General features: G+C 46.6%; 1 protein-coding gene across 1 annotated transcript in view; it reads right to left on the reverse strand.

Moving 5' to 3' along the window:
- The window catches only part of DPT (dermatopontin), a 34,603-nt gene extending 14,688 nt beyond the window's left edge, over nt 1-19,915 (reverse strand). The window contains exons 1-2 of the mRNA XM_053971319.1: nt 19,613-19,915; nt 10,281-10,406 (exon numbers count right to left, since the gene is read on the reverse strand). Of these exons, the coding sequence (XP_053827294.1) occupies nt 10,281-10,406; nt 19,613-19,911 (425 nt within the window). The 5' untranslated portion in view covers nt 19,912-19,915. The remainder of the gene's footprint in view (nt 1-10,280; nt 10,407-19,612) is intronic.
- Nucleotides 19,916-23,039: the final 3,124 nt, after the last annotated feature.

Genomic DNA, 23,039 nt, shown 5'->3' on the forward strand with positions numbered 1-23,039 from the left:
TTTTGAAAGCCTCCAAGGAGCCTCAATGGGCAATCTGTCCTCATAGTGTGGTAGATAGGGACAGGCGAACGGAAAATCTCGGGATGTGACGGAAAGCTAGACCCTTCCCCCCTTCTTCCTGCTATAGGTAATCAATCACCCCTGAAGCATGCAGCCCCTCCTAACCTCAGTAGTTTTCCACTCCTTACTAACCCTAGCCAGACCCACCATCCCCTTTTGACGTAGGAAAGCCCCCTTGACTATTTAACCCCACGAGATGAGATAATAAACGCCATTTGACCATCCACCACATTGGTGTCTGTGTATGTCAGTGGACCGAGTGAGCCAGGGGAAGCCGGGTCACCGTGCTGTGTCTTGGAACCAGGTCGCCCGCCTTCTCATCAGAAGGCGACATATGGTGCCGAAACCCTAAGGTAGCGGGTATCTCCTGGACGAGAGACAGCGGCCAGAACAGCTGGACCGATTCTTGGCGGGGGGAGACATCCCCGGACCAGTGATCGTCATGGAGGCCATCGCGAAGGTCGTGAGTTCAGTTTATAAGCAGTGGGGAATTAAATGTAAGCTCAAGGATTTTTACCTCGCTATTGCGAGACTCTTAGAGCTTGGGGCGATTGAACGTCCCATGGAAATATTACACCCAGAGGTGTGGGGGAGATGCACGGCCGCGTTAGCCGAGGAAACAAAGACCTCAGGAAGCGGAAAAAGCCTCAAGGCTTGGGGAAAGGTCAAGCGGGCCATGCGTGAGGTGCTAGAGGAGCAAGAAACATGGAGCGCGGCAAGCACATGTTTATTAGCAACACCCAAGCTGGGGGTAGGAGTGGCAACGCAAACCACCCCCGATAGTGAGTTACCCGGGAGCGGGGACCCGGGGGGGCCGGGTGCGCCCCCCCCTCCCCGGGCCCGAGCCCAACCCCCCCCGCGGGACTTCCCGAAAAACCCACAGGACCTCCCGAAAAACCCGTGGACCACCCGTCCATCCCTTCACCGCGGATCGGCAATTCGGCGCCGGGGGCGCGGCAGCGCGCGCAATCCTTTTGGGAGGAACTGGCGAGGGAAGCCAGAGACACGGAGAACCTGGCTCGGGAGGAGACGCGGGCAGCGCCGCCGCCATACCCATCCGAACATGGCGCTGACGACCGAGGGGATGGGCGGGGCGCGGAAACTCCCGGCGGGAAGAGTCCAAAGACCCGGATTCTTGCTAGTGCGCATCCGCGAGGAAAGGAGGAGGAGGGGGGGCGGCGGAGAGCGCATGCCCAATCAGGAGCCGCGCTCAGCGCTGCTACCATCTAAGGGAGAGACCTCCCCCTGCGGGCGGCAGGGCAAGCCCAGGGGGCGGGAGCGGCACCACCCCCAAAGGGAGGGGCGGGGGCGGGACCGGAGCCGCACGAAAAGGCACCGCAGCCCGGAAATGTGCTGGCATTCGACTTCCGGCTCTGAGACCAGCTCCACCAGCTCTGACAGCTCGGGAGAGCTGACGGATGCCGACGGGGACTCAGAAACGGAAAAAGCGGAGCTAACGCGGTTTAAAACAAAAACGAATAAAGCCTTAAGCCACATCGAAAGGCAATCACAATGCGAAGCAGCCCAGTTTACCGACTGGGCTAGGATAAAGATAGCCTGTGCAGAGTGGGCTCCTTCAGGGGCAGTCAAAGCTTTCCCATGGAGGATCACCGGACCAGAGGGGAATCAACAAAGGATATATAATCTGGTAAACCCCAAAGACGTACAGGCAATTGTCAAAGCGATCTCAGAGAAAGGGATCAACTCGGCTATGGTCTCCACCCTCGTGGACGGCCTCTTTGGCAATGACGACTTGCTCCCCTTTGATATCAAACAAATAAGTCGCATGATACTCGGTGGTGCGGGAATGATTGTGTTTAAGCAGGAATGGGAAGATAATTGTACAAGAGCTCTAGCCCAGGCTTCCGGGGTGGGGCAGCCACTGCATGGCTCGAGCCTATCCAGGCTGCTGGGGAAACACGACGAGATGGTTACACCTCAGCAACAAGCCGCACAGATGTGGGCTGAGGAAGTCAGGGCCACCACTCGAGCTGCTAGGGAGGCTATTTGGGCTGCCTCTCTGGTTGTGGCCAAGCCGTCACCGTGGTCCACTATAAGACAGGCAGAGAGCGAAAGCTTCACGCAGTTCATAGACCGCCTGCAGGCGGCAGTAGACTCCTCTACCCTGCCTGCAGAGGCAAAGGGTCCCGTGGTGGCAGACTGCTTGCGCCAGCAATGTAACTCCGTCACCAAAGACATCCTGTGCTCCCTTGCCAGCCGGGGCCAGCCTAGCCGATATGATCAGGCACGTCGTAAGAGAGGAACACCTAACACCCGTCCAAGCAGCCGTTCGCACCCTAACCAGTGCCATGGCGTGCTTCAAGTGTGGTCAGGCAGGCCACATTGAAGTGAGCTGTCCCCAGCCGGCACAGCAGTCCGCGGCGGTGCCCCCACCTCAAGCACGCCCGAGAGGGCCCTACTGGAGCTGTGGGAAGAAGGGGCATTTCGCTAAGGACTGCAGGTCCTGGCCTCAAGGAAACGGGAAAGGGAGGGGGCGCACTGGCCGCACTCAGCCTCCTCCCGCTGCGAATGCGAAGCGGCTCATTTATGTCAACCCCCAGTGGGGAGGGGGGCCCTTATACCCCATGCCCCCACAGGAGGCAGCCAGCTTCGCACCCCCACCAGCGACACAATCGCAGAGCTTTGCAGCGCCGCCAGTGGCACCCTCGTATCCACCACCGCCACAAGCCGCGCCTGTGCCACAGGGCCAGCAGGGGACGCCCCAGAGCGGGACCCCTGGGTGGCCTTGGCCATGAAAATAGGGAAGGAGCCCCTGAAAATGTGGGGGACATGCCGCCTTTATGGCAGTCAGGATCCCCACGTCATAGGGCTTCAGTTCTGGGCAGACACGGGATCAGACTGCTCAGTTTTTCCCCAAGCGCTTTGGCCTCAGCATTGGCAATGTAAAGAGGTCCCCCCAGTGAACGGAGTGGGAGGACCTTCCCAGGCGTGGAAAAGCACCCAGCTGGTGGCCATAACACTCCACACGAAAAAGGGACCGGAACAGACGGTGGCAATCTACCCTTACATTCTACAAAGCTCTCCACCCTTGATAAGAAGGGATGTCCTCGCTATGTTAGAGGTCAGAATCACAAATTTATCCTGAGGGCCACTGCCATACACCCACCGCTGCCAATCAGACTGACCTGGAAATCGTCAGACCCCATATGGGTCGAGCAGTGGCCCCTGTCAAAGCCTCGAATGGCAGCCTTGCTGGAACTGGTCAGCTGCGAGCTGCAGAAGGGTCACATAGAACCCTCCACCAGCCCGTGGAACACCCCTGTATTTGTAATCCCCAGAAGGTCCGGAGAGGGTCATCGCCTCATCCACGACCTGAGGGAGGTGAACAGGACAATCCAACCCATGGGTCCAGTTCAGACGCTGCTGCCCACGAACTCAGCCATCCCCAAAGGGCAGCCATGCGCAGTGCTGGACATCAAGGACTGCTTCTTTTCAATACCCCTGCACGCTGAGGACAAGGAACGGTTCGCCTTTTCCATCGTGTTCCCAAACGGCGAGCGACCTAACCTCCGCTTCCAATGGAAGGTGCTGCCGCAAGGTCTCATGGACAGCCCGACCATATGCCAGATCACCGTGGACAGAGCACTGACGCCAGTCCGACAATCCTACCCTGCTGCGACCATCATTCAATACATGGACGACATCCTCATCGCTGCACCATCGGCGAGCCAGGTGGATCACCTGGTGACCGCGATCACGGAAACTCTCCAGGCCAGTGGCTTTGAGATCGCGAACACGAAGATCAAGAGAGGACCCTGCGTGACCTTCCTGGGAGTGGGGATCACAGACTCCTACGTGACGCCCCCCAAGGTGAAGGTCCGCCGAGACATCAAGACGCTCCATGACATGCAGCGCCTTGTGGGTTCTCTGCAGTGGCTGCGCAACATCATCCTGGTTCCCCCTGAGGTCATGGAACCCCTATATGACCTCCTGAAAGGAAAGCACCCCTGGGACCCCAAGGAGCTGATGCCGCAAGCAGCGAGCTCCCTCGACTTCATCGAGCACCAGATGTCTACTGGCACGCTTGCCAGGTGGGACCCAGATGCGCCACTCGATCTATATGTCCACTTCACACAAAAGGGAGGAGTGGGAGCACTAGCTCAAGGACCTTCCAAAAAGTCTCGGCCAATCCAATGGGTGGTCCTCGGAAGACCAACTCGGGCGTTTTCCCCGGGAGTTGAATGCGTCGCCAACCTCATCATGAAAGGCAGGAGACTCGCCCTGAGACTCCTGGGAACCGAGCCGACAAGAATCCACCTCCCCTTTCGCAAGCGGCCAACCACGGAGTCGACCGCAATATCGGAGCACCTGGCCCTTGCTCTCACCAGCTTCGGAGGAGAAATCTCCTACGCCACCAGGCCATCTTGGACTCAGCTGCTGACCATTGTCGATATAGACATGCCGCCAAAGGTCATGGACCGACCGCAGCCGGGACCAACGGTTTTCACAGACGCTTCCTCCACGACTTCTACTGCAGCAGCAGTGTGGCAAGCAGGAGAGCAATGGCATTGCGTCAAAACAAGTGATCCCACACTGTCAGTGCAACAACTGGAAGCAGCAGCAGTGGTCTTGGCGTGCGGACTCTTCCAAGACGAACACCTCAACATCGTAACGGACTCTATATTCGTGGCAAGGCTTTGCCTGGCCATGTCAGGACCAGTGTCAACGTCAGCAGCGGCCTCAATGCTGGAGGAGGCGCTCTCCTCGTGACGGGGCACCGTGTCTGTCATTCATGTCAACAGCCTCAACCCAGTCAAAGGCTTCTTCCAGACCGGCAATGACAAAGCGGACGCTGCAGCAAAGGGAGTGTGGATGCTGCAGGAAGCTCAGCAGCTGCACGAGTCGCTCCACATCGGAGCCAAAGCACTGGTGAAGAGATGCGGGATCTCGACCGTGGACGCAAAACATGTAGTGGCCACTTGCCCTCACTGCCAGAAGTTGCTCCTGTGGACCAGTGGGGTCAACCCAAGAGGTCTCAAGGCCTCGGAAATCTGGCAGTCGGACTTCACCTTATGTCAACTGCTAAAGCCCCGAGCATGGCTTGCAGTGACGGTGGACACTTACAGCGGAGTGATCGTAGCCACACAGCACCCCAAAGCTAACTCTAAGGCCACGATACAGCACTGGCTGACAGCTATGGCATGGCTTGGTATCCCCAAGCAAATTAAAACTGACAACGGTTCCAATTTCATTTCCAAACCAGTGCAAGAATTCGCCTCGAAATGGGGCATCACCTTAGTACAAGGTATCCCGTATAACAGCACCGGGCAGGCCATAGTTGAGCGAGCAAACCGGACCCTGAAAGCTAAGCTAGAAGTATTGGCAAAGGCAGAGGGCTTTGCCAATTCCGTCCCCCCAGGAGACCAGGCGCGTATACTGGCAACAGCTTTGCTGGCACTGAATCAGTTCCCTAGAGGAGATGAGGCAGACAGTCCTGTTCGAAAGCACTGGGTCACCCGAGCCCTAGAGGAGGGCCCGCAGATTGTAATCAAAAACGAGCTGGGCGAATGGGAACGGGGCTGGAGACTGGTGCTCACGGGATGGGGGTATGCGGCAGTTAAAAAAGAGGGCAAGATCAGGTGGTGCCCACTTAAGTCAATCAAGCCAGACCTTCAGGATGAGACTAACGAGAATTGCGAGTTTCTGTTTACAGGACATGCTCGTGGGTCGTCCCCGTAACGCGTACATCCTGGTTCCAGAGGAAAGCGACGAACCACCAAAACGCCGGACAGCACCCAAAAGTCCTACACCGGTGAGACCCAGACAGCAACGGTGGCTTTGTGTGATCTTGCTATTAGGGCTCGTTGCCAAGGGGCGAGCTAACCCAGACTATCACCCCCATCAGCCATTCAGGTGGGTCATGCAGCATCTTTCAGGCGACAAGGTGTTCAAAGAAATCACCACAGCAGGCACCCCATCCTTCGTGTTCCATATCGCCGACCTGTTTCCAGGACGACCAAAAATACGACCCCAGCACCCACACGTCATGCACCTGTACCTGTCCTACTGGTGTCCCGCCTCCAATCCTGGGAAGAAGTACTGTAACTACCCGGGGTGGGGATATTGCGGACACTGGGGCTGTGAAACCATTGTCACAGATGCCAGACCATCGGGAGAAGGGTGGGAACCACAGGAGCCCGATAGATTCTTGCAGTTCACCTGGGCACCTACCGGCTGTAAAAAGCCTGCCTTCAAGGGAGGGGTCTATAGCAACCTTCATACACAACCCAAATATCGCAAGTGCACAGACTATAACATGACAGTTCTGCAGCCAGAACACCCTAGTTGGGCCACAGGCAGAACGTGGACGGTAGTCCTCAAGGGGCCAAAAGAGTGGGTGAATGTGCGAATTATCAGGCTCCAACCACCGGCACCCCGACCAGTAGGACCCAATAAGGTTATTAAGGACGTGCTGAAAGGGGGAAACATAACCCATCCCAAACCACTACCCACAAAGGCCACTGATATCCTGACCGGCCATGCAGATGCCTTCCAAATAGGCCGCTTAGCCGAGTCGGACTCAGACCCAATCTTTCGCATGCTAGAGGCTACCTTTCTATCCTTGAACTAATCCAACCCAAACCTAACCAATTCCTGCTGGCTTTGCTACGATGTTAAACCTCCTTTCTACGAAGGAGTTGCTCTAGACACCCCCTTCAGTTACTCCACAGCCGAAGCCCCTCACCAGTGCAGATGGGACACTCCCCGTAGGGGAATCACCCTGAGTCAAGTCACAGGCCAGGGCAAATGCTTTGGCAATGCAGCCTTGGCAAAGCAGAAAGGCAACTTCTGCACCGAAGTCGTCAAGCCCAACAGAAAGGTCAACAAGTGGGCGGTCCCATCCGCATCTGGGATGTGGGTTTGTCAGAGATCTGGGGTCAGTCCTTGCGTGTTCCTTGCCAAGTTCAATGACGCTATCGACTTCTGTGTCCAAGTTCTGATTGTTCCTAGGGTTCTGTACCACTCAGACGAGGAGGTGTACCACATCTTTGAGGAGCCCGGCCGACTTCACAAAAGAGAAATAATAACAGGAGTGACTATCGCAATGCTGCTCGGCCTGGGAGCAGCTGGCACAGCCACAGGTGTCTCGGCCCTCGCGACCCAACACCAAGGGCTTGCTCAGCTGCAAATGACCATCGATCAGGACCTGCAGAGGATCGAGAAATCTATCTCCTTTCTGGAGAAATCAGTTTCCTCGCTTTCGGAAGTGGTCTTGCAAAACAGGCGAGGACTGGACCTCTTGTTCATGCAGCAAGGAGGTCTGTGTGCCGCCTTGAAGAAGGAATGCTGCTTCTACGCGGACCACACAGGAGTCGTTAAAGACTCCATGGCAGAACTCCAAGATAGACTGGCTCAAAGAAAGAAAGACAGGGAAACCCAACAGAGCTGGTTCGAGTCCTGGTTCAATCAATCGCCATGGCTCACCACTCTAATTTCCACCCTAATAGGTCCGCTAGCGATACTGCTTTTGACCTTCACATTCGGACCATGCCTGCTAAACAGGCTGGTCTCATTTGTTCAAGCTCGCCTAGAACGGGCCAACATCCTGTTTATAGGCCGGCAACAAATGCTGTGAACCAAAAACTGAGGACACTGCCAGTCGCAGAGGTTCTCTAAACTTCCCTTGTGAAGATTACTCAGGTTTACCAAAAACCCCTTTTCCCTTATCATATTATAACTTTGTACCTCACCTTAGTGCCTATGTTTATAACTACCTCATTCATTAGTAAAAAAAAGGGGGGGGAGATGTGGTAGATAGGGACAGGCGAACGGAAAATCTCGGGATGTGACGGAAAGCTAGACCCTTCCCCCCTTCTTCCTGCTATAGGTAATCAATCACCCCTGAAGCATGCAGCCCCTCCTAACCTCAGTAGTTTTCCACTCCTTACTAACCCTAGCCAGACCCACCATCCCCTTTTGACGTAGGAAAGCCCCCTTGACTATTTAACCCCATGAGATGAGATAATAAACACCATTTGACCATCCACCACATTGGTGTCTGTGTATGTCAGTGGACCGAGTGAGCCAGGGGAAGCCGGGTCACCGTGCTGTGTCTTGGAACCAGGTCGCCCGCCTTCTCATCAGAAGGTGACACATAGAAGAAGTAATTTTCTTTACATCCCACTGAACTGGCAGTCCTGCCCTCAAGCATGTCAGCTGCACCCCTCAGTACATGCAAACTTGGCCAGCATGTGCTCTGTTGCCTCCTCAAGGTCATTGCTAGAGATATTAAGCAGGACAGGCATCCAGGCAGGTTATCACCCTTTAACCACTGCCCTCTGATCCTGTTAAACCATTATATTTTAACCCATCTAGTTGTCTGTCCACCCAGACCCTAACATCCTAATTTGGTAACTGTATGTGGAGAGAGCTTATATACAAACACGTTGCTAACTCTAAAGGCAGAATGTTTTTTTTAATGAACCCATAATCACAAACTATGCACCAGAAACTTTTCACAAGCCAGGTTACACAGCTTCCTACCAATTTTACAGCACTCCCCTCCCAGAAGAATGTAAGTACATGGGATTTCTACCCTGCTTAGAGGGAAAAATGCTTCACCTGCTTTTGAAATGCTGCCTTTTCTGCATGGAACTGCAGGTGAACTACATAAGGATCTCTTTCCCAAGCACAAAAATGGAGCGTTGTCACTGTTGGAAATAGAAGGACAGTATAGGGGTCTGTATGCAGCTGAGATGAAAACTAAAGACTCCAGTAACCCCAAACATTTACATTAGGATTTGTCTTACTCTGAATGCCAACTTGCAAAGCAGAGACAAAGCTGTTCCCAGTTGTCAAGACAACATCTGAGGGAAGAAGATTTGTCAACAATAACAAAAAAAAAAAAAAAATCAGAGATTTCTGTTGTCTCTCTGAAAATGTATGCAATATTAGGGGAGTACAAGAGATTGGAAGAACTGCTTAAAAGTCTGAGTGAGTTTCCCTCAGAGGGAAGAGCCTGAGCAGGTATGTAAATAAACCCCCAGGTAGGGAACATCCATAGGCAATGTCTGCTGGAAAGGCGGCAGAGGAATGTTCAGAAGAATGTTCAAAGACTTTGTTACAGAGTTCCTATAATTTAAAGGCATTTAAAATAATGATAATAAAAACATTTCTTTTCCTCCTGGCTGCAAAGAGACTGAAGAATGAAAAGCAAGGCAGTGCTGTTGTGTTTGGCCATTAGCCAGACAGCCAAATAAGACCAATAGGCACATAAACAGTTTGTATGCATCTCAATGGGAAGCCTCCTTCAAAGCTGAGGTCTGGAAAAAAGGGTTCAAGCACAGGTTTACTTTTTTCTCCCTCTACTTTCTTGGGGGTTTTTTTGTGGGTTTTTTTGGTGGTTTTTTTTTTTTTGGTTGGTTGGTTTTTTGTTTGTTTGTTTGTTTTTGTTTGGTTTTTTTTGTTGTTGTTGTTGTTGTAGTTTTTTTTTCCTTAAATGTAGGCAGGTTATTCTTTGTATCACTGAAAATAGCTAAATTTAAGCTGAATGTAACCCTGAACAGAATGGACAGGAGAAATACAAGCTGCCTCTACACAATCTTCTCCTGTCTTTGGTCTTAATTTAGAGAAACCACAGCTGTGGTGTGTTTTAGAGAAACTGGGAAGCTTGGGATGCACAGCTCATTTTTTCACAGTCTCCATTAAGTTGCCAGTACTAGTTGTGATACTCTGCTAAGATGAGACCACATTTTTCTTTCAGGTTTATGACCAGTAGCTCATTTTGACTTTGATCATTAAACAGTTTTGAGAGAGAAAGCATAGTCGTATACACTACCAATATTTTTTCTGAGGTGAGTGGGAAAAGTTCACTCTTGTAAGTCATTGTGGCACAAATGTGTAGCACAGAGATGCTCCTATTCTAGCAAATGTGCTGGATTTATAGTGGGAAAATGTCACTCCACTTTGGAGACTTCTGTTATGGTTTCCAGCACAGCTAGGCTGATGTTGATCCCCAGAGCTGTTCATTGAAGGCCAGCTACTGTGTTGTGCTATTCAGTCTAACTAAGCCCTTACTCTTTCCCTTAGCCCTTGGATCCTTAAGAATCCTCTAGCAGACTGGAAAAAACATGCTTTGCTCCATAAAGCACAGTTAACTCTTTTTCAGACAAGGTTTCTGACAGGTCAAGCAGCCTAAGGCATTCACAGGCACTGTTGGGGGAAAGAGGATCACAGGTTTGGTGTCTACTTGAACTCACCAGCAGGAATATGGACACCTCCGGCTGTAGCGGCAGCAGTAAAACTGCCATTCACGGTCCAGCACTGATGGAAAATACTGACTCTGGAAACCAGCCACCAGCCCATTGTTTGAGCAGGTTTGATACCTAATAATGAGGGGAAAGAGGAGAACACACAAGGAAAACATGGTATTAGATGCCTTGATAGTTTCAAGCATTTCTCAAAACAACATTAATATTTTTGATATAGAGTGCAAGTTGAGGGTTTGACTTTGTGCTGAGAAGTAGTTTCCACTTGCTTTGTATAGAGTAACTATTTTCTATAAGAAAGCAGCAGTAATTAACCATGTCTTAACATTTATGTTATACTTAAAATATTTAATCAGGCTAAAGTATTTAATCATTCTAGTATGCTAACCAGGAAAGAAGATTGTTCTGGTGCTGGTATTTTACAAAACTGTTTACAAATCATAAGACTGACTTCAAATAGTCCATTAATATTTTTGTCTATGAGTGTTGGTATTTGAGGATTTGGGCTTTATTGAACTAACCTTTTCAACTACTCTGCCACAAAAAGTTCATTTAGGCTATGATGAAATCATTATTTGACAGCAATCACATAAGGAAAACTGCAATTCAGATGTTATGAATTTTAAGAGTCACATAAATTTTATGACTGGATTTTCAAAAGAAAAATCTGCTGCTCCATGCTTTCTGTGTGCTCGGTAATACAAGTGAATCACTGCCTCCAGGTAGAATAGACATGGTCTCAAAGCATGCACGCTTCTGTCTGCACACCCTACAACAATTACCCCAAAGTAATTCAAGTGGTAATCTTCTTGCTTCTTGCTTCTTGGAGACTAAAGACAAGGAGCTCGTGAAAACAGACAGGTCATGGTTCAGCTATCAAGTGCTCATTCTCTCAAGCACGCTCCTGGCCTCACTGTTTCCCTGTCGTGCAAATTATAGGAATGCTCTTTCTTCCATCACTTTTCCTTTTATTTCTTTTCCTCTCATCAAGGAAAACCTGCAGCAAACTTTCTCTAATATTTCATAAAATCAATTACAATGATCTATCTGAAAGACCCTTTCAGAAGTAACTGTATGTATAACAAATACCAAAATTCTCCCTTAGTTTCGTTCAATGACCTCATTATTTATTTTAAAGACCTGAAGGGAAAACATGTCATCTAGCGGAGTTTGGTGTTTGGAAAGTCATTCACTTATGTACAGGGGTGTTAGTACATGCAAAGACAGCGTGAAGCTGAAGTATGCAAAAGCTGAAAAACTGATCAATTTTGACCACTGTAGTGATGAATTTCCCTGCCTAGTTTTCAGTGTTCACTTTTGAACCCAAGGGTCTCTTCTCTGTCTCTTCCCCTGCATTCTGTTGTTCAGACAAGAGTATTTACTTTTGTTTGTGTCCCGGTATCTCCCATGTTGATGGGGCCACAGTACTTGTTGTGCTCTGTGAGACTCTTTCAAGGACCATCAGAATTCAGTCGTGATGGGGACTCTGAGTTGCCATGGTATCAAACCAAATATGGCAGTCTGGCTTTCACTCAGAGAATTTCAGCAGGGCTTTGATAGGAGGTTTTTCTGATTTTTGGCTCATAGGCCATAGGAACATATGGCTAAGACTCTGTGTAAACATATTGGATAGCTGCAGATGATAGGTGTTATCCTGATGGAAGAGTGGTTGATACACTGCAGTATAGGGATTGGTTGTACCTGTTGCAAGATGATCATTAAACTGTGTAAAATAGCAACAAACTTGTGCCTCATCTTCCATCTCTCACCCTTCCGAGTTATCTGCATTTGTACTGCCCAAGTCCTCATGCCCCTGGGAGATTTTCTAGCTCTTTTGCATAGGGTGCAATGTTGGGAGCACTTTGTTTCTCCATTTCCCCTCAGAAGCTCAACACCGCCCTGCAACTTTCCATCCCCACTGATCAGATCAGCATCTGATATTCCTGCTCATACTTGTCTCTGTGGGAGGTTCTTCCTTCTTTTCTCTTCCCACCTGCTCACATTCAGTCTGGGAAGTCCTGTCCTCTTTCCCACTGCTTTTGTCCTACAAGACTTTTTATTTTCTTGACACATTATTTTCTACTAATATAGTCCAGTTGTAATGGAAAGATTCATTTTGAAAGAGGTGTTGCTCATGGACATCTCTGTATAGTGAATTGGGAAACAAACCTAGCTAGCATAACACTCATATATTTACATGCACTCACATTTGGGTACCAGATTGTAGGAAGGTGAGGTTATTTTTTATTCTGATTCTATCTTCTCATCATAAGTTTGATTTAAAAAAGATAATTGGTGTTGCCTTAAAAATTAGTTTCTTAGATGGAAAGTATACCTGGACATAAGTAATGTTTTATAATTAAATTGCAGTTTTGTTTTAACATAATTCAAAGTAAAAATTGAAATACACCTTAAAGCTCATGTTCAATTCTCTCTCTTTGCTCCTGTCTCATACACAACGTCCTGTAATCTCTTATTCAAGCTGAGTATTGGGTTTAGCAAAAGAAAGATAATAGTGACGTTGAAGTTATTTTCTTTAGCTTTGAGATAATGTAATGCCTTTGAGAAAATGTAATGCCTTTGCCTTAATCTTTCTAGTTTTCAAGTAAAATCCAGATACTCCTTCAAAAATGAAGAGATGCTCTCAGAACTTGGAGGGCTTATTTGTGAGCTCATATTAAATATTTCCTTCTCTTTTCTTTTCCCAGCTGGCCACTTTCCTACAAGCAGAAAGTAATTCTTCAAGGGAAACAAACAACCCCTCCCCACACACCTTTTCAGTCAGTTGCTCTATGCACTTATCTGAAAACAACACTAATATGGCAGAATTTTTTTCTTCTCTGTTGAATTCACTATTCTTGTCACAGCAAATCCTGAAGCAAGTAGGGTGAATAAAAACTAGTGATTCAGGAACTTTGATTTATAGCCAAGTCAAAACATCAAATTTATTTTCACAAGACCCACTCTTTAGAACTTTTACTATAAAGGGTAGTTCAGTATTCAGAGTTAATGCGACCGGGTTCTCCTCACTCGTGAAATCCTGACATTGCTAAGAAGAGAGGAAAATGCTTCTTAAAAAGTGAATGCAGAAGAACGTGAGAAACTGGCTGGGACTGTGTGGGATTAAACTTAGCAGTGGGTAGGTTCTCGTTTTCTAGTTGGCTCAAGTTGCCAAGTGTGAAGAGTTGCCTTTTGGATCTAGTACTGGGAGAAGAGGAGGTGAGCTGGCTGGTAGGGAGGGAGTGAGAAGATTGGTGATGAAGATCAGGTGCTCTTGGATGGGAAGTTGCTGTTGCCTTGGGTACAGGTGTGGAAAATGCGTGCAGTGTTCCATAGAAAGCCTTATTCTGGGAGGAGTTCTGTGTAGTAACAGGGATATGGTATCTGAGACTTTCCTAGCCTACTGCGATTCCTGTGAAAAACCTCTCAGCCAAATCTTCTTCTGAACTGGTTAATGAGTGTTGTACAGCTGAGCTCTGTCATGGAAAGCAATGAAAGCATGCATCTGTGGTACAGATTTAGTTCAGGTCAGAACTGCTTTTGTTCTTCACTGGTGAGCTTTCACCTGCGAGACCAAACAAGAGCTGGTGTGAAACAAACCCACCTAAAATGCATATGTGAATTTTGGATCTGTGCATGACCTGTTTCACCCTATAGATCCACTTAAATTGTGCCACATCATTTGTGAATATCAGTAACAACCTCGGCAGCCAAGCGTGTTCCTCATTGGCTCAACAGGTGTCTGCCAGACTGAATACAAACATTGCTTACAACAATATAATTGTTTTGAGCAATAGAATCAGTTTTGGTGACACTTTAGACTTACACCTGCACCTTAATTTTGCTCTTTGCTAAGCAAAGCCCCAGAGTATTGTGCCCCACCTAGTGCTGGATGCTGGTGCTGTGCTGGTAAACCTCCCTCTTTGTGGAGTGTCCTCCCTCTATGTAATCGGATTAATTGCGTGATGAGAGCTAATTCAATGGTCAGTCTGTTACAGGTGAATGGGCAGACATAAGAGGCTGAGGGCAGGCTCAGGACACTTGCAACTCTGGCACCCAGACATAGGGAACAACTTTTATGTGTTTGATTAGGCCATGGCAGTCTCCAAAAGCCAGTTCTACAAGGAGTCTTCCCTATATGTTGTGGGGTGCTGAGACATGTTATGACTTCCACATGCCAAAGGCAACCTCTGTAATATCTTCAGCAATATTCATTTAGGGGGCATTTATGATTTACTTTTTTCTCCCTGACCAAGGGAAGGCAAGGCCCTTTTCAGCCTGGTGATTTCTTCTTGACAGTAGCTGATAAGACCTCTTTTTCTACAGAAACATTCCTCTTCTCCTCAGATGCTCCCACTGGACTCAGTCCACTGCAGCTGTGCTAAATGGGAACATTTTCAAAGAGCAGCTGGATTATTGGGTTTGGATAATACAGCCTCAGATCTGAAATCTGGGATTGGTCAGAGATTGGGAACAAAAATAGTTCCTACTGATATACCAAGGTGTGCTGCCAGAGCCTCAACAGGAGGATCCTTTGCTCAGTAGTCTGTCTTTGCACCTAGTTTGTGGGCAAAGGAGGGAGAGAATGGGAGTGGGGAGGGAGAATCCAGGTATCTGTTTTTTCCAAGTCCCATCTAAACACTTTCTCAGAAGTCTAAACAAGGAAAAGAGGCAATAAATATGGATTAAATATCTCTTGGCTAGAAATGCTTCTCCTTTTTCCTTTATAGCTAACTGGAAGTTTATTGAGGATGTGGCATGGTTTCATCTGTATCATGTGGTGTAAACCAAACTTATTTTACTGGAGGGAAGAGTTGCTTGTCTTCACTTGCAAGCTTTTGTTCCTTTGTTTGTGTGAACCCTGTCTTTTAGTATGATAGTTTTCAGGCAAGAAAAATAGCTTTTCTTAAAACCCTTGTTCAGAGACTTGTCTGTAGAAAACTGTAGTATTCAACAAAGCAGTGAAGAACAGTCTCACCCTCAATCATTCAGACCTCAGGTGGTGAAGTATTTAAACAAGGTCAACAATTCTACAGTATAAATGGAGATAACATAAAATTTGTGCTCCCTGAAAGGATAGGATTCTTTGAGAAGTTGCAGCATAAAAATTAGAAGGAGTAGAAGGACTCGAGGACTTCTGCAGTAGACAGACTGCAGAATCAGGGCATGCCCTGGAGACTTTTCCCTATTCCGGACATGAGTATTTCCAAATTATCCAGGAACCAGTTCTTGCTCCTAGTTGCTCTCTCTCTTTTGAATATCATATTGGTTAGCAGATAGTTAACCTTACTCTGAAGGATTAAGGTGTTGAAACAGATTCAACAAAGTCTTTGCACATGTACTTAATTTTAAAAATATTCACAGATTAATGAGGCTGAGAAGGCATTCCTGATCACCTGATCCAATCTATTGCCACAATTTTCCCTTTAAGTCTTGTAACAGTTTCAAAACTTCTTATGTCCTTTCAGCAAAGCACAAATGCACATAACCTCTTCAGAAGTGTATGGACATATATTATTAACTTCAGGGATGCATTTAGGCAGTGAAGCACCATAGTTAGATATATTCTGAAATGCCACTAGGTAATTCTAGGTAGTAGTCAGAAGGGATTGGTCTTCATGAGTCTGCTTGTGAAAGAGATGGGGTGCCCCAGAGAGCAATTTTTAGAGTACTCTCCATTGACCCTGGGAGGAGGCAAAGGCCCTAAACTAAGCATTATTAGGCATTAGATGCCTAATGTGGATCCGTGTCATTGTCCTCTTTCTGTTGAGTTGTTTTTTCTATGAGAAAGATTCAAAGTTTTATGGTTTTATTGTCTAAATCTGTATAATCCCTAGTGTTAGTGGGAAGTAAACTTACCAGGAAGCTCTGCCAGTGGTCTCCTTTTGCTCCCAGCTCTCCTATCCCTGTGGTCCCCCCATCCATTTCTGTCATTTTGTCCCATATACTGAAGGCCAAAGAAAATAATGATTTGGAGACTCTTTCTTCTCTCTTTTATATTCCCTCTTAATTTTATCTCTTAAGCTTGTCTTTGTTTATTGTCTTTTCTAAAGAAACCTCTCTTGAGTTTGTCTCTAATGTGCGGCTGCACAGCAGTCAGGAATCGTAATTTGAAAATCACCATTTGAAATTTGAAATGCCATAAGCATAATATGTCAAAGGTTATTTTGTGTGTGTGTGTGTTTCTGCCAGTCGAGATTTTCTGACCAGGGTTCTGGCTGAGAAACCAGAGGGAATTCAGAGAAGAGCTGTAGGTATGATCAGTGCTTGCTTAGGAGTGTTGGAATATAAAACCTCCAGAGAAGAACTAAAAGAATGGAGACATGTTCAGCTTGAAAGCAGAAGCATGGATGAAGGTGTGTGGATGAGGGAAAGACATAGCTGCTACCTATTATTAAGTAAAAGGGATTTTACAAAAGATTCAGCAAGCTTGTTCTCATTGCTCAGTGAAGGTAGGGAAAAGACTAAAAAGTCTCAATTGCAGCAGAGTAGCAGCCTTCGACACTGGGTCCTACAGCATACTTCTGGAAAAGCTGGCAGCCCACAGCTTGGACATGTGGTGAAGTTCACCATCCCTATCCCTAGAAGTGTTTAAGGACAGACCAGACGTGGCACTCAGCTGAGCTGGTAGTGTTTGGTCAGAGGCTGGACTCAATGATTTCTAGTCTTTTCTGACCTGATTGATTCTGCAAAATTTAGCAAAAACTTGGCAGACTTGTAGTTACTGGTGGTACAAGCAATTGAATATCCCTGGATGTGGTGTGCAAGGTGAGACAAAATACTCTGTGAGACAGAGCTGAAGAGGGAATATTTGAGTCCATTCTACAAGGATGGGAAAATGAACTAGCAAGTCCAGCAGAGTGCTGTGTCAGCTGACATGAGAATGATGTATCACTCACCAACAGATTGGTTTGTTGGGAGATCATCAAGGAAGAGAACTGGCCAAACAGGAGCTAGTGGTACAGATGGTGACTCATATTTGTGGTCCCATTTGATTATTGGGTGAATCTTTTTAGAACTGGGCATGGCTCCAAATAGCACTGAGGTAGATGTGGAAGAGAGAGAGAAGAGGGGCACCTATGAGAAGTAAGAATGCCCAGAGAGAAGGCAGGATTCTCAAAGGTTCCCCATGATATATCTGTGCCATCACATTAATTTGAGGTTACACTGACCTACACTTTCATTCTAGTCTGGGATGAGACTGCTGGGCTCTTGGGCAGCAGTGTTGGCATGACCAGGGATGTGCTTGTGTACTGCAAGCCTGTCTCCATGAAGCACTGTAGGCACAACTAGCTCAGCCCTGGAGGTGGAAAAGTGAAAACTAAAGAATCTAACCAGGCACAGCTAGCTAGGATTTATGGAAATGGCCCAAGTAACTAGGAGCACAAGTTCACCTTTGCAAAATGAGAAGGGAAGGGAAGGGAAGGGAAGGGAAGGGAAGGGAAGGGAAGGGAAGGGAAGGGAAGGGAAGGGAAGGGAAGGGAAGGGAAGGGAAGGGAAGGGAAGGGAAGGGAAGGGAAGGGAAGGGAAGGGAAGGGAAGGGAAGGGAAGGGAAGGGAAGGGAAGGGAAGGGAAGGGAAGGGAAGGGAAGGGAAGGGAAGGGAAGGGAAGGGAAGGGAAGGGAAGGGAAGGGAAGGGAAGGGAAGGGAAGGGAAGGGAAGGGAAGGGAAGGGGAAAGGGAAAGAGAAGGGGAAGGGGAAGGGGAAGGGGAAGGGGAAGGGGAAGGGGAAGGGGAAGGGAAGGGAAGGGAAGGGGGAGAGAGATGTAAGGATATTGGTCTGGAAAGGTGAGCTAGTGAAGAAATACTAGAATAACTCCAAAAGCTAGTAAAGGAAGAGAAATGGAGATAAACAAAGAGGGGTTGAAAAAGAAATACATTTGGAGAAAAAAAAAGGGGTTGCTATAGGAAAAAAAGTAGGCACCAAAGAGGACAAAGTGAAAAGATGATTTTTTTTAAGAGGTGAAGGAAACAAGATTCAAATAATATACTGTGGATGTAGTCATGCTAACCATACAGAGCACGGTGATGAATGGTTACATAGCAGAAGAAAATGTTCTGTATAGACTTATACAGTATCCTGTTTATGAGAAGTGAACTTGAGCAATTGCTGCCAGGGATTTTTAGAAAGTGAGTAAGTTTATTTTGAACAAAAAGAAATGCCTAATTCAAAATTGTTATGCAATAAATAGAAATTGCATCAATGTATAAAAAATGAAGAAGTCATCCCAGATTATCACAATGTGTTCTTTCTGCCTGTTTTGCAGCTCTCCCCCTTTTTTTCAATTCTTATTCCAAAATTAAACATAGGGTCAATAGTTTTTTCCCTTAGCAATTGCATCAGCCATAGGCATGTGTCTGTGGTAAATGAAAGAGTATGAATAATTCAGAACAAAATTTTGAATCATTTAAAAAGCAGAAACTTCATATTTCATTGCTAACCTATTCCCATATAACAAAATTCAAAAAAATCACATTGCAATTTCTGGTACAAAACCATTTCAAGTATTTGAAAATACTCATTCCTGCATGCATTTCATTCTGTCCAAAGAATATACCAGAGTTGTTCAAAACTCTGTTTCCCATTTCATTAAAAAAACCCAGAAAATAATTAAATATTCTGCCCAAATATGAAATCTATACATATTTCCAGAAATTATTGTCTCCACATAATGTGATCATCTTTGCCTCCAAGGTTGATGGAAAATGTAACATTTATCTAAGCAAACTGACGGTATTAGGGAATTAACATGAACTTCTGCTATCACCATGCAGATATATATGCTACCATCATTGCTTGTTAGTGTGGATTTTTTGCTCCTGTAATGACAGCACAACTAGAAACAGCATTTGTTTATGCCTAAGCCAAAAAGCTTAGCAACAAAAACACAAAGCAAAGAGCCAGTGCAATACAGATATTATTTTTTATAGTGATAAGAGTGTGAGGATGGAGTGAAGAGTTTTGCAATTTGTTTCCCAGTTTAGTCACTGATTCAATGTGACTTTTCAAGAGGGGCTTTATGCTCTCCTCGCTTCTAGGTGCTTGCCTCATTTTCCTTATCATTGAAACAACAGCAATATCAAGCCACTTCACAGCTGAGGAAGGACACTGACACCCTCCAGCAAGAAATTGCTACAGAGAAGACGACAAATGTGATGCTGATCAGCTCCCATGCATTGTGATTAAAGAGTCTTAAGGCAGTGAAGCCTGCTGGTTGTCATGGCATTCATATGCATTTGCATTGCTCTGACCACAGCATTAGGGCCCGCATTCCACAGGGGTTACTGGGGCTGTGCCCTCCAGGGATTGTTGGGGTTATCCTACCATTCCGTTCCTGCCCTGTTGATCTCTTCCCACCAGCACTCTGTCGGCTCACCGAGGCTCTGGGATGCTGGCATGCAGGCATAGTTCCAAAGTCTGTCAGAGCCTTCCTTCTTGCTGAAGACGCTTCTGACGGCCACAATCACTTGCCCATGTGGGCACTGAAAGTTGAAACCTTGCCGGTACACATTGACCCATTCATCATTATCTCCATAATTATAGGGACCATAGTAATAGTCACTGTACTGGCCCCATGCCACAGTCACCAGAGGCAGGAACACACAGAGAAGGAAAATGTCCATCCTGAAGATGTTCCTGGCTTAGAAGTGCCCCTCTGGTTTGTTGGGCTGGCCCTTTTATATTGCCTCTAACATTTGGCTTCCAGATGTTATGTTTTCAGATCCAAGTGCAGTGTGTCATTGCTTAGCAAACCTTCTCTGAGCTACAGAGACGTCCAATTACTTTTAAGGTGGAATTCTACAAGTACAGTAAGACTGCAGTCGCGAAGAGCAGGGTCGTCCCACCACTGCAAACCATCTGTGATCCTTCACTGCAGAGCTACTGTGCACAGCAAACCACATGTCATAGTGCAACTGTCACAGGCATCCCACTTTCATCCTCAAGACAGTGGTTAAGTTTGAAAAACTACTTTATTTGAAATTAAAGCTCTATTTCAAGTTGCCATTTTCCATCATTAGTAACATACAATCAAATGTGATCCTCTGTGTGTGGGTCACCATCCTCTTTTTCCTAAATGTGTGTATCATGTTTCTGCCAGTGCCTAGAAAGAAGGGAATTGGGCAAGGTGAGGGAATTCACTGCTCCTGTTGAAAAAACTTCCTTAGAAATTTTGAGTTGGTTTGGTTGGAGAAAAGGTGGAGCCCAAATGACTGAGACTCTGTCTTGGCATGGAAACAGCCATGAGAAGTAGGGCATTGGCTTCCTCCAAGCAGAACTGATTTTGCTATGACTGTGTGTGAGCTCTGTGAAACTGTGGACATGGCAGATGTTTTAATTTGAGGATAAAGCACATAAGCAAGTTACAATGAGAAAAGCTTCATGCGTGACCAGAGCCTACTGAAATCTTTGAGTGAGGGCCTTGAAGCCACCTTGATTTTATCATGGGCTAGGGACACAAGGCTGCTGCTGAGGAACTGCTGTGTTGCAAATTCAAAACCTACTTGCCACTTGGAAAGTGTTTATATGCAACATCTTTATGAGGAACCCACTCTTTTCAGGAAAGTCTGGAATGGTGTGCTTTACTTAACTGTGTACTTGACCCATAGAAAACTCTGGGACTTGAGCATGTTTTAATAAGTAAGACAATCCAAAGTCAATCTAACATAATCTACATATGCCTATGTTGCCTCTGCTGTGTTACTAATAAAATGTAAGACCCTTGGAACAGTTCCAGATTCAGTTTCTGTCTCTTTTAGAGAAATCCAAAGACTGTTTCTTGCTGCAAGCTTCTTCTCAAATCTTTCTATTACCTCTCTCCCACATTTGGACCATGCACAGAAAAAAGGAAAAGAAAAAAAGGAAAAAAAATGTTTATGAGCTTTTATTCTGTTGCTGGTACTGACAGAAAGACCTGTGATAATAAGTGGACTTGTTCCTCTCTAGAGATCTCCAAACTCATCCTGCCTGGTCATTTTTTTGCAGGACCATAAGCATCCCAGGATGCAGGTGCATTTACTAACAAACCTCAGGTCTCAAAACTGCCACATCAGCCAGATGCTTTTGTGCCTTTAGCTAATAGCTTTTCTTGTAGCAGAGAGCAGAGCCTTGTTCAACAGAACTGTAGGTGGTGGTTGGCTCTTTTCCTGAACAGTGCAGCAACATCTCAGTTGTCTGTGCTCACAGCCAGTGCAGATCCACATGCACCACACATGGTGAGAGCTGCTGGTGTGGCTCAGTGCCTCACCTCCAGCTGCAGCAGCCCCAGATGCCTGGGGAAGGAGACTATGGAGACAGCAGAGAAGAGCCCTTTCCTTGGAGCTACCCTCCTCTAGATCCTAGGTACCAGTGGAGGACATGGGTACCCAATGTCTTAAGAGGGTGGAAATTTAAGATTAAAAACCCCCATAGTTATCTGATGAGCACCAGAGTGCATGAGCTGTACAATCTCACATGAGTTTTTCAGATAACTCAATAGTGTATTTTTTTCTCTGTCACTTCCTTAAACACACAGTCACATCAGGGAGTACTGAACACTGCTGTATATGCCTAAGAGGCATTCTGGAAGAAGTTTTAGCAGGAAGAACCACATTCCCATATACATATGATCCTCACCTCACATAACCCTTTATAAGCACCATTCCTTGTAACAAAGTTCTTACATAACTGTCTTGGTTTGGAAAGACAGGTGTCTGCTAAGGAAGGCAGGAGCCTCCCCTGAAATGGAAAAAAAAATGTAGACACCCTCTCTCTGAATTGTTATAAATTTGAAATCAAGGGGGCCTCTCAGGTAAAAATATGGGAGCAGGAATAACAATTCTTTATTAGGGAAGAAAATAAAGAGATAAAATAAACAATGCAGTGAACCAAAACAACACTGACAGAGTCAGAATACAACCTGACACCCTGTTGGTCAGGGTGTCGGCAGCAGTCCAATTGGGAATTGTAGCTGCAGTCCTCCTGGAGTGCCAGGTGTGGTTCTGTTGGAGCAGTGATCCTGTAGAGAAGGGTGTAGTCTTCCTCTGAAGAGGCAGTGGAAGAGGCAGCTGTTCCTCTGGGAAATCCAGTGGAGAAGTGACGCTATTGAGCAGGATGAGAACAAAGAACTCCAGATCAGAAGGCTAAGAAAATGAGCTCTGATTTATTTCAAATGTACCGCTCTATATATAGAGAACATAGAGAAGACTAATTTCATTGGTCGTAGAGTAAAAACAAGTCACACCATTGGTGTGCAGTGAATGATGCACAGTGGCAGAATATATCCATAAACAATGTGAATAACAAGATAGATTAGAGAATTATTTACATTCTTTCCCAACTGTTTCCCAGACTCTCGCCTGGTTAGAAAACCTTTCTCTTTCTCTCTGACTGAGCTGAGAATATCCACAGAGAAGCTATGCTGGTGTTTCAGAAAATCAAGATTATATCCAGGTATAAATGCTTGGCTTCTCCCTCTGGGCGGAGCATCTCACAATGGGATGCTGTAACTTTTGTCAGTCATGCAGTGACATTCAATAGGCCATTAACAGCAGATGTCTCCACGGAGGGAGGATTGGTTTGTGGAAGAGATAAAGAAAACTGTCCAATTAAGACAAGATAACTGCCACACCTCTAACAGATGGCAATTGAATACATCTTGCCTTGCAATCTAGGACAATAATCCACAATATTACAGGCAAGAGGGAAGGAGAAGGTGGAAGGAAGGCTCTGTGGAGAGTAGGTAGTCTTTGCCTACCTTTGACATGTGTGTGAA

Source organism: Vidua macroura, chromosome 2 (assembly GCF_024509145.1).
Source record: "Vidua macroura isolate BioBank_ID:100142 chromosome 2, ASM2450914v1, whole genome shotgun sequence".
Classification (NCBI taxonomy): domain Eukaryota; kingdom Metazoa; phylum Chordata; class Aves; order Passeriformes; family Viduidae; genus Vidua; species Vidua macroura.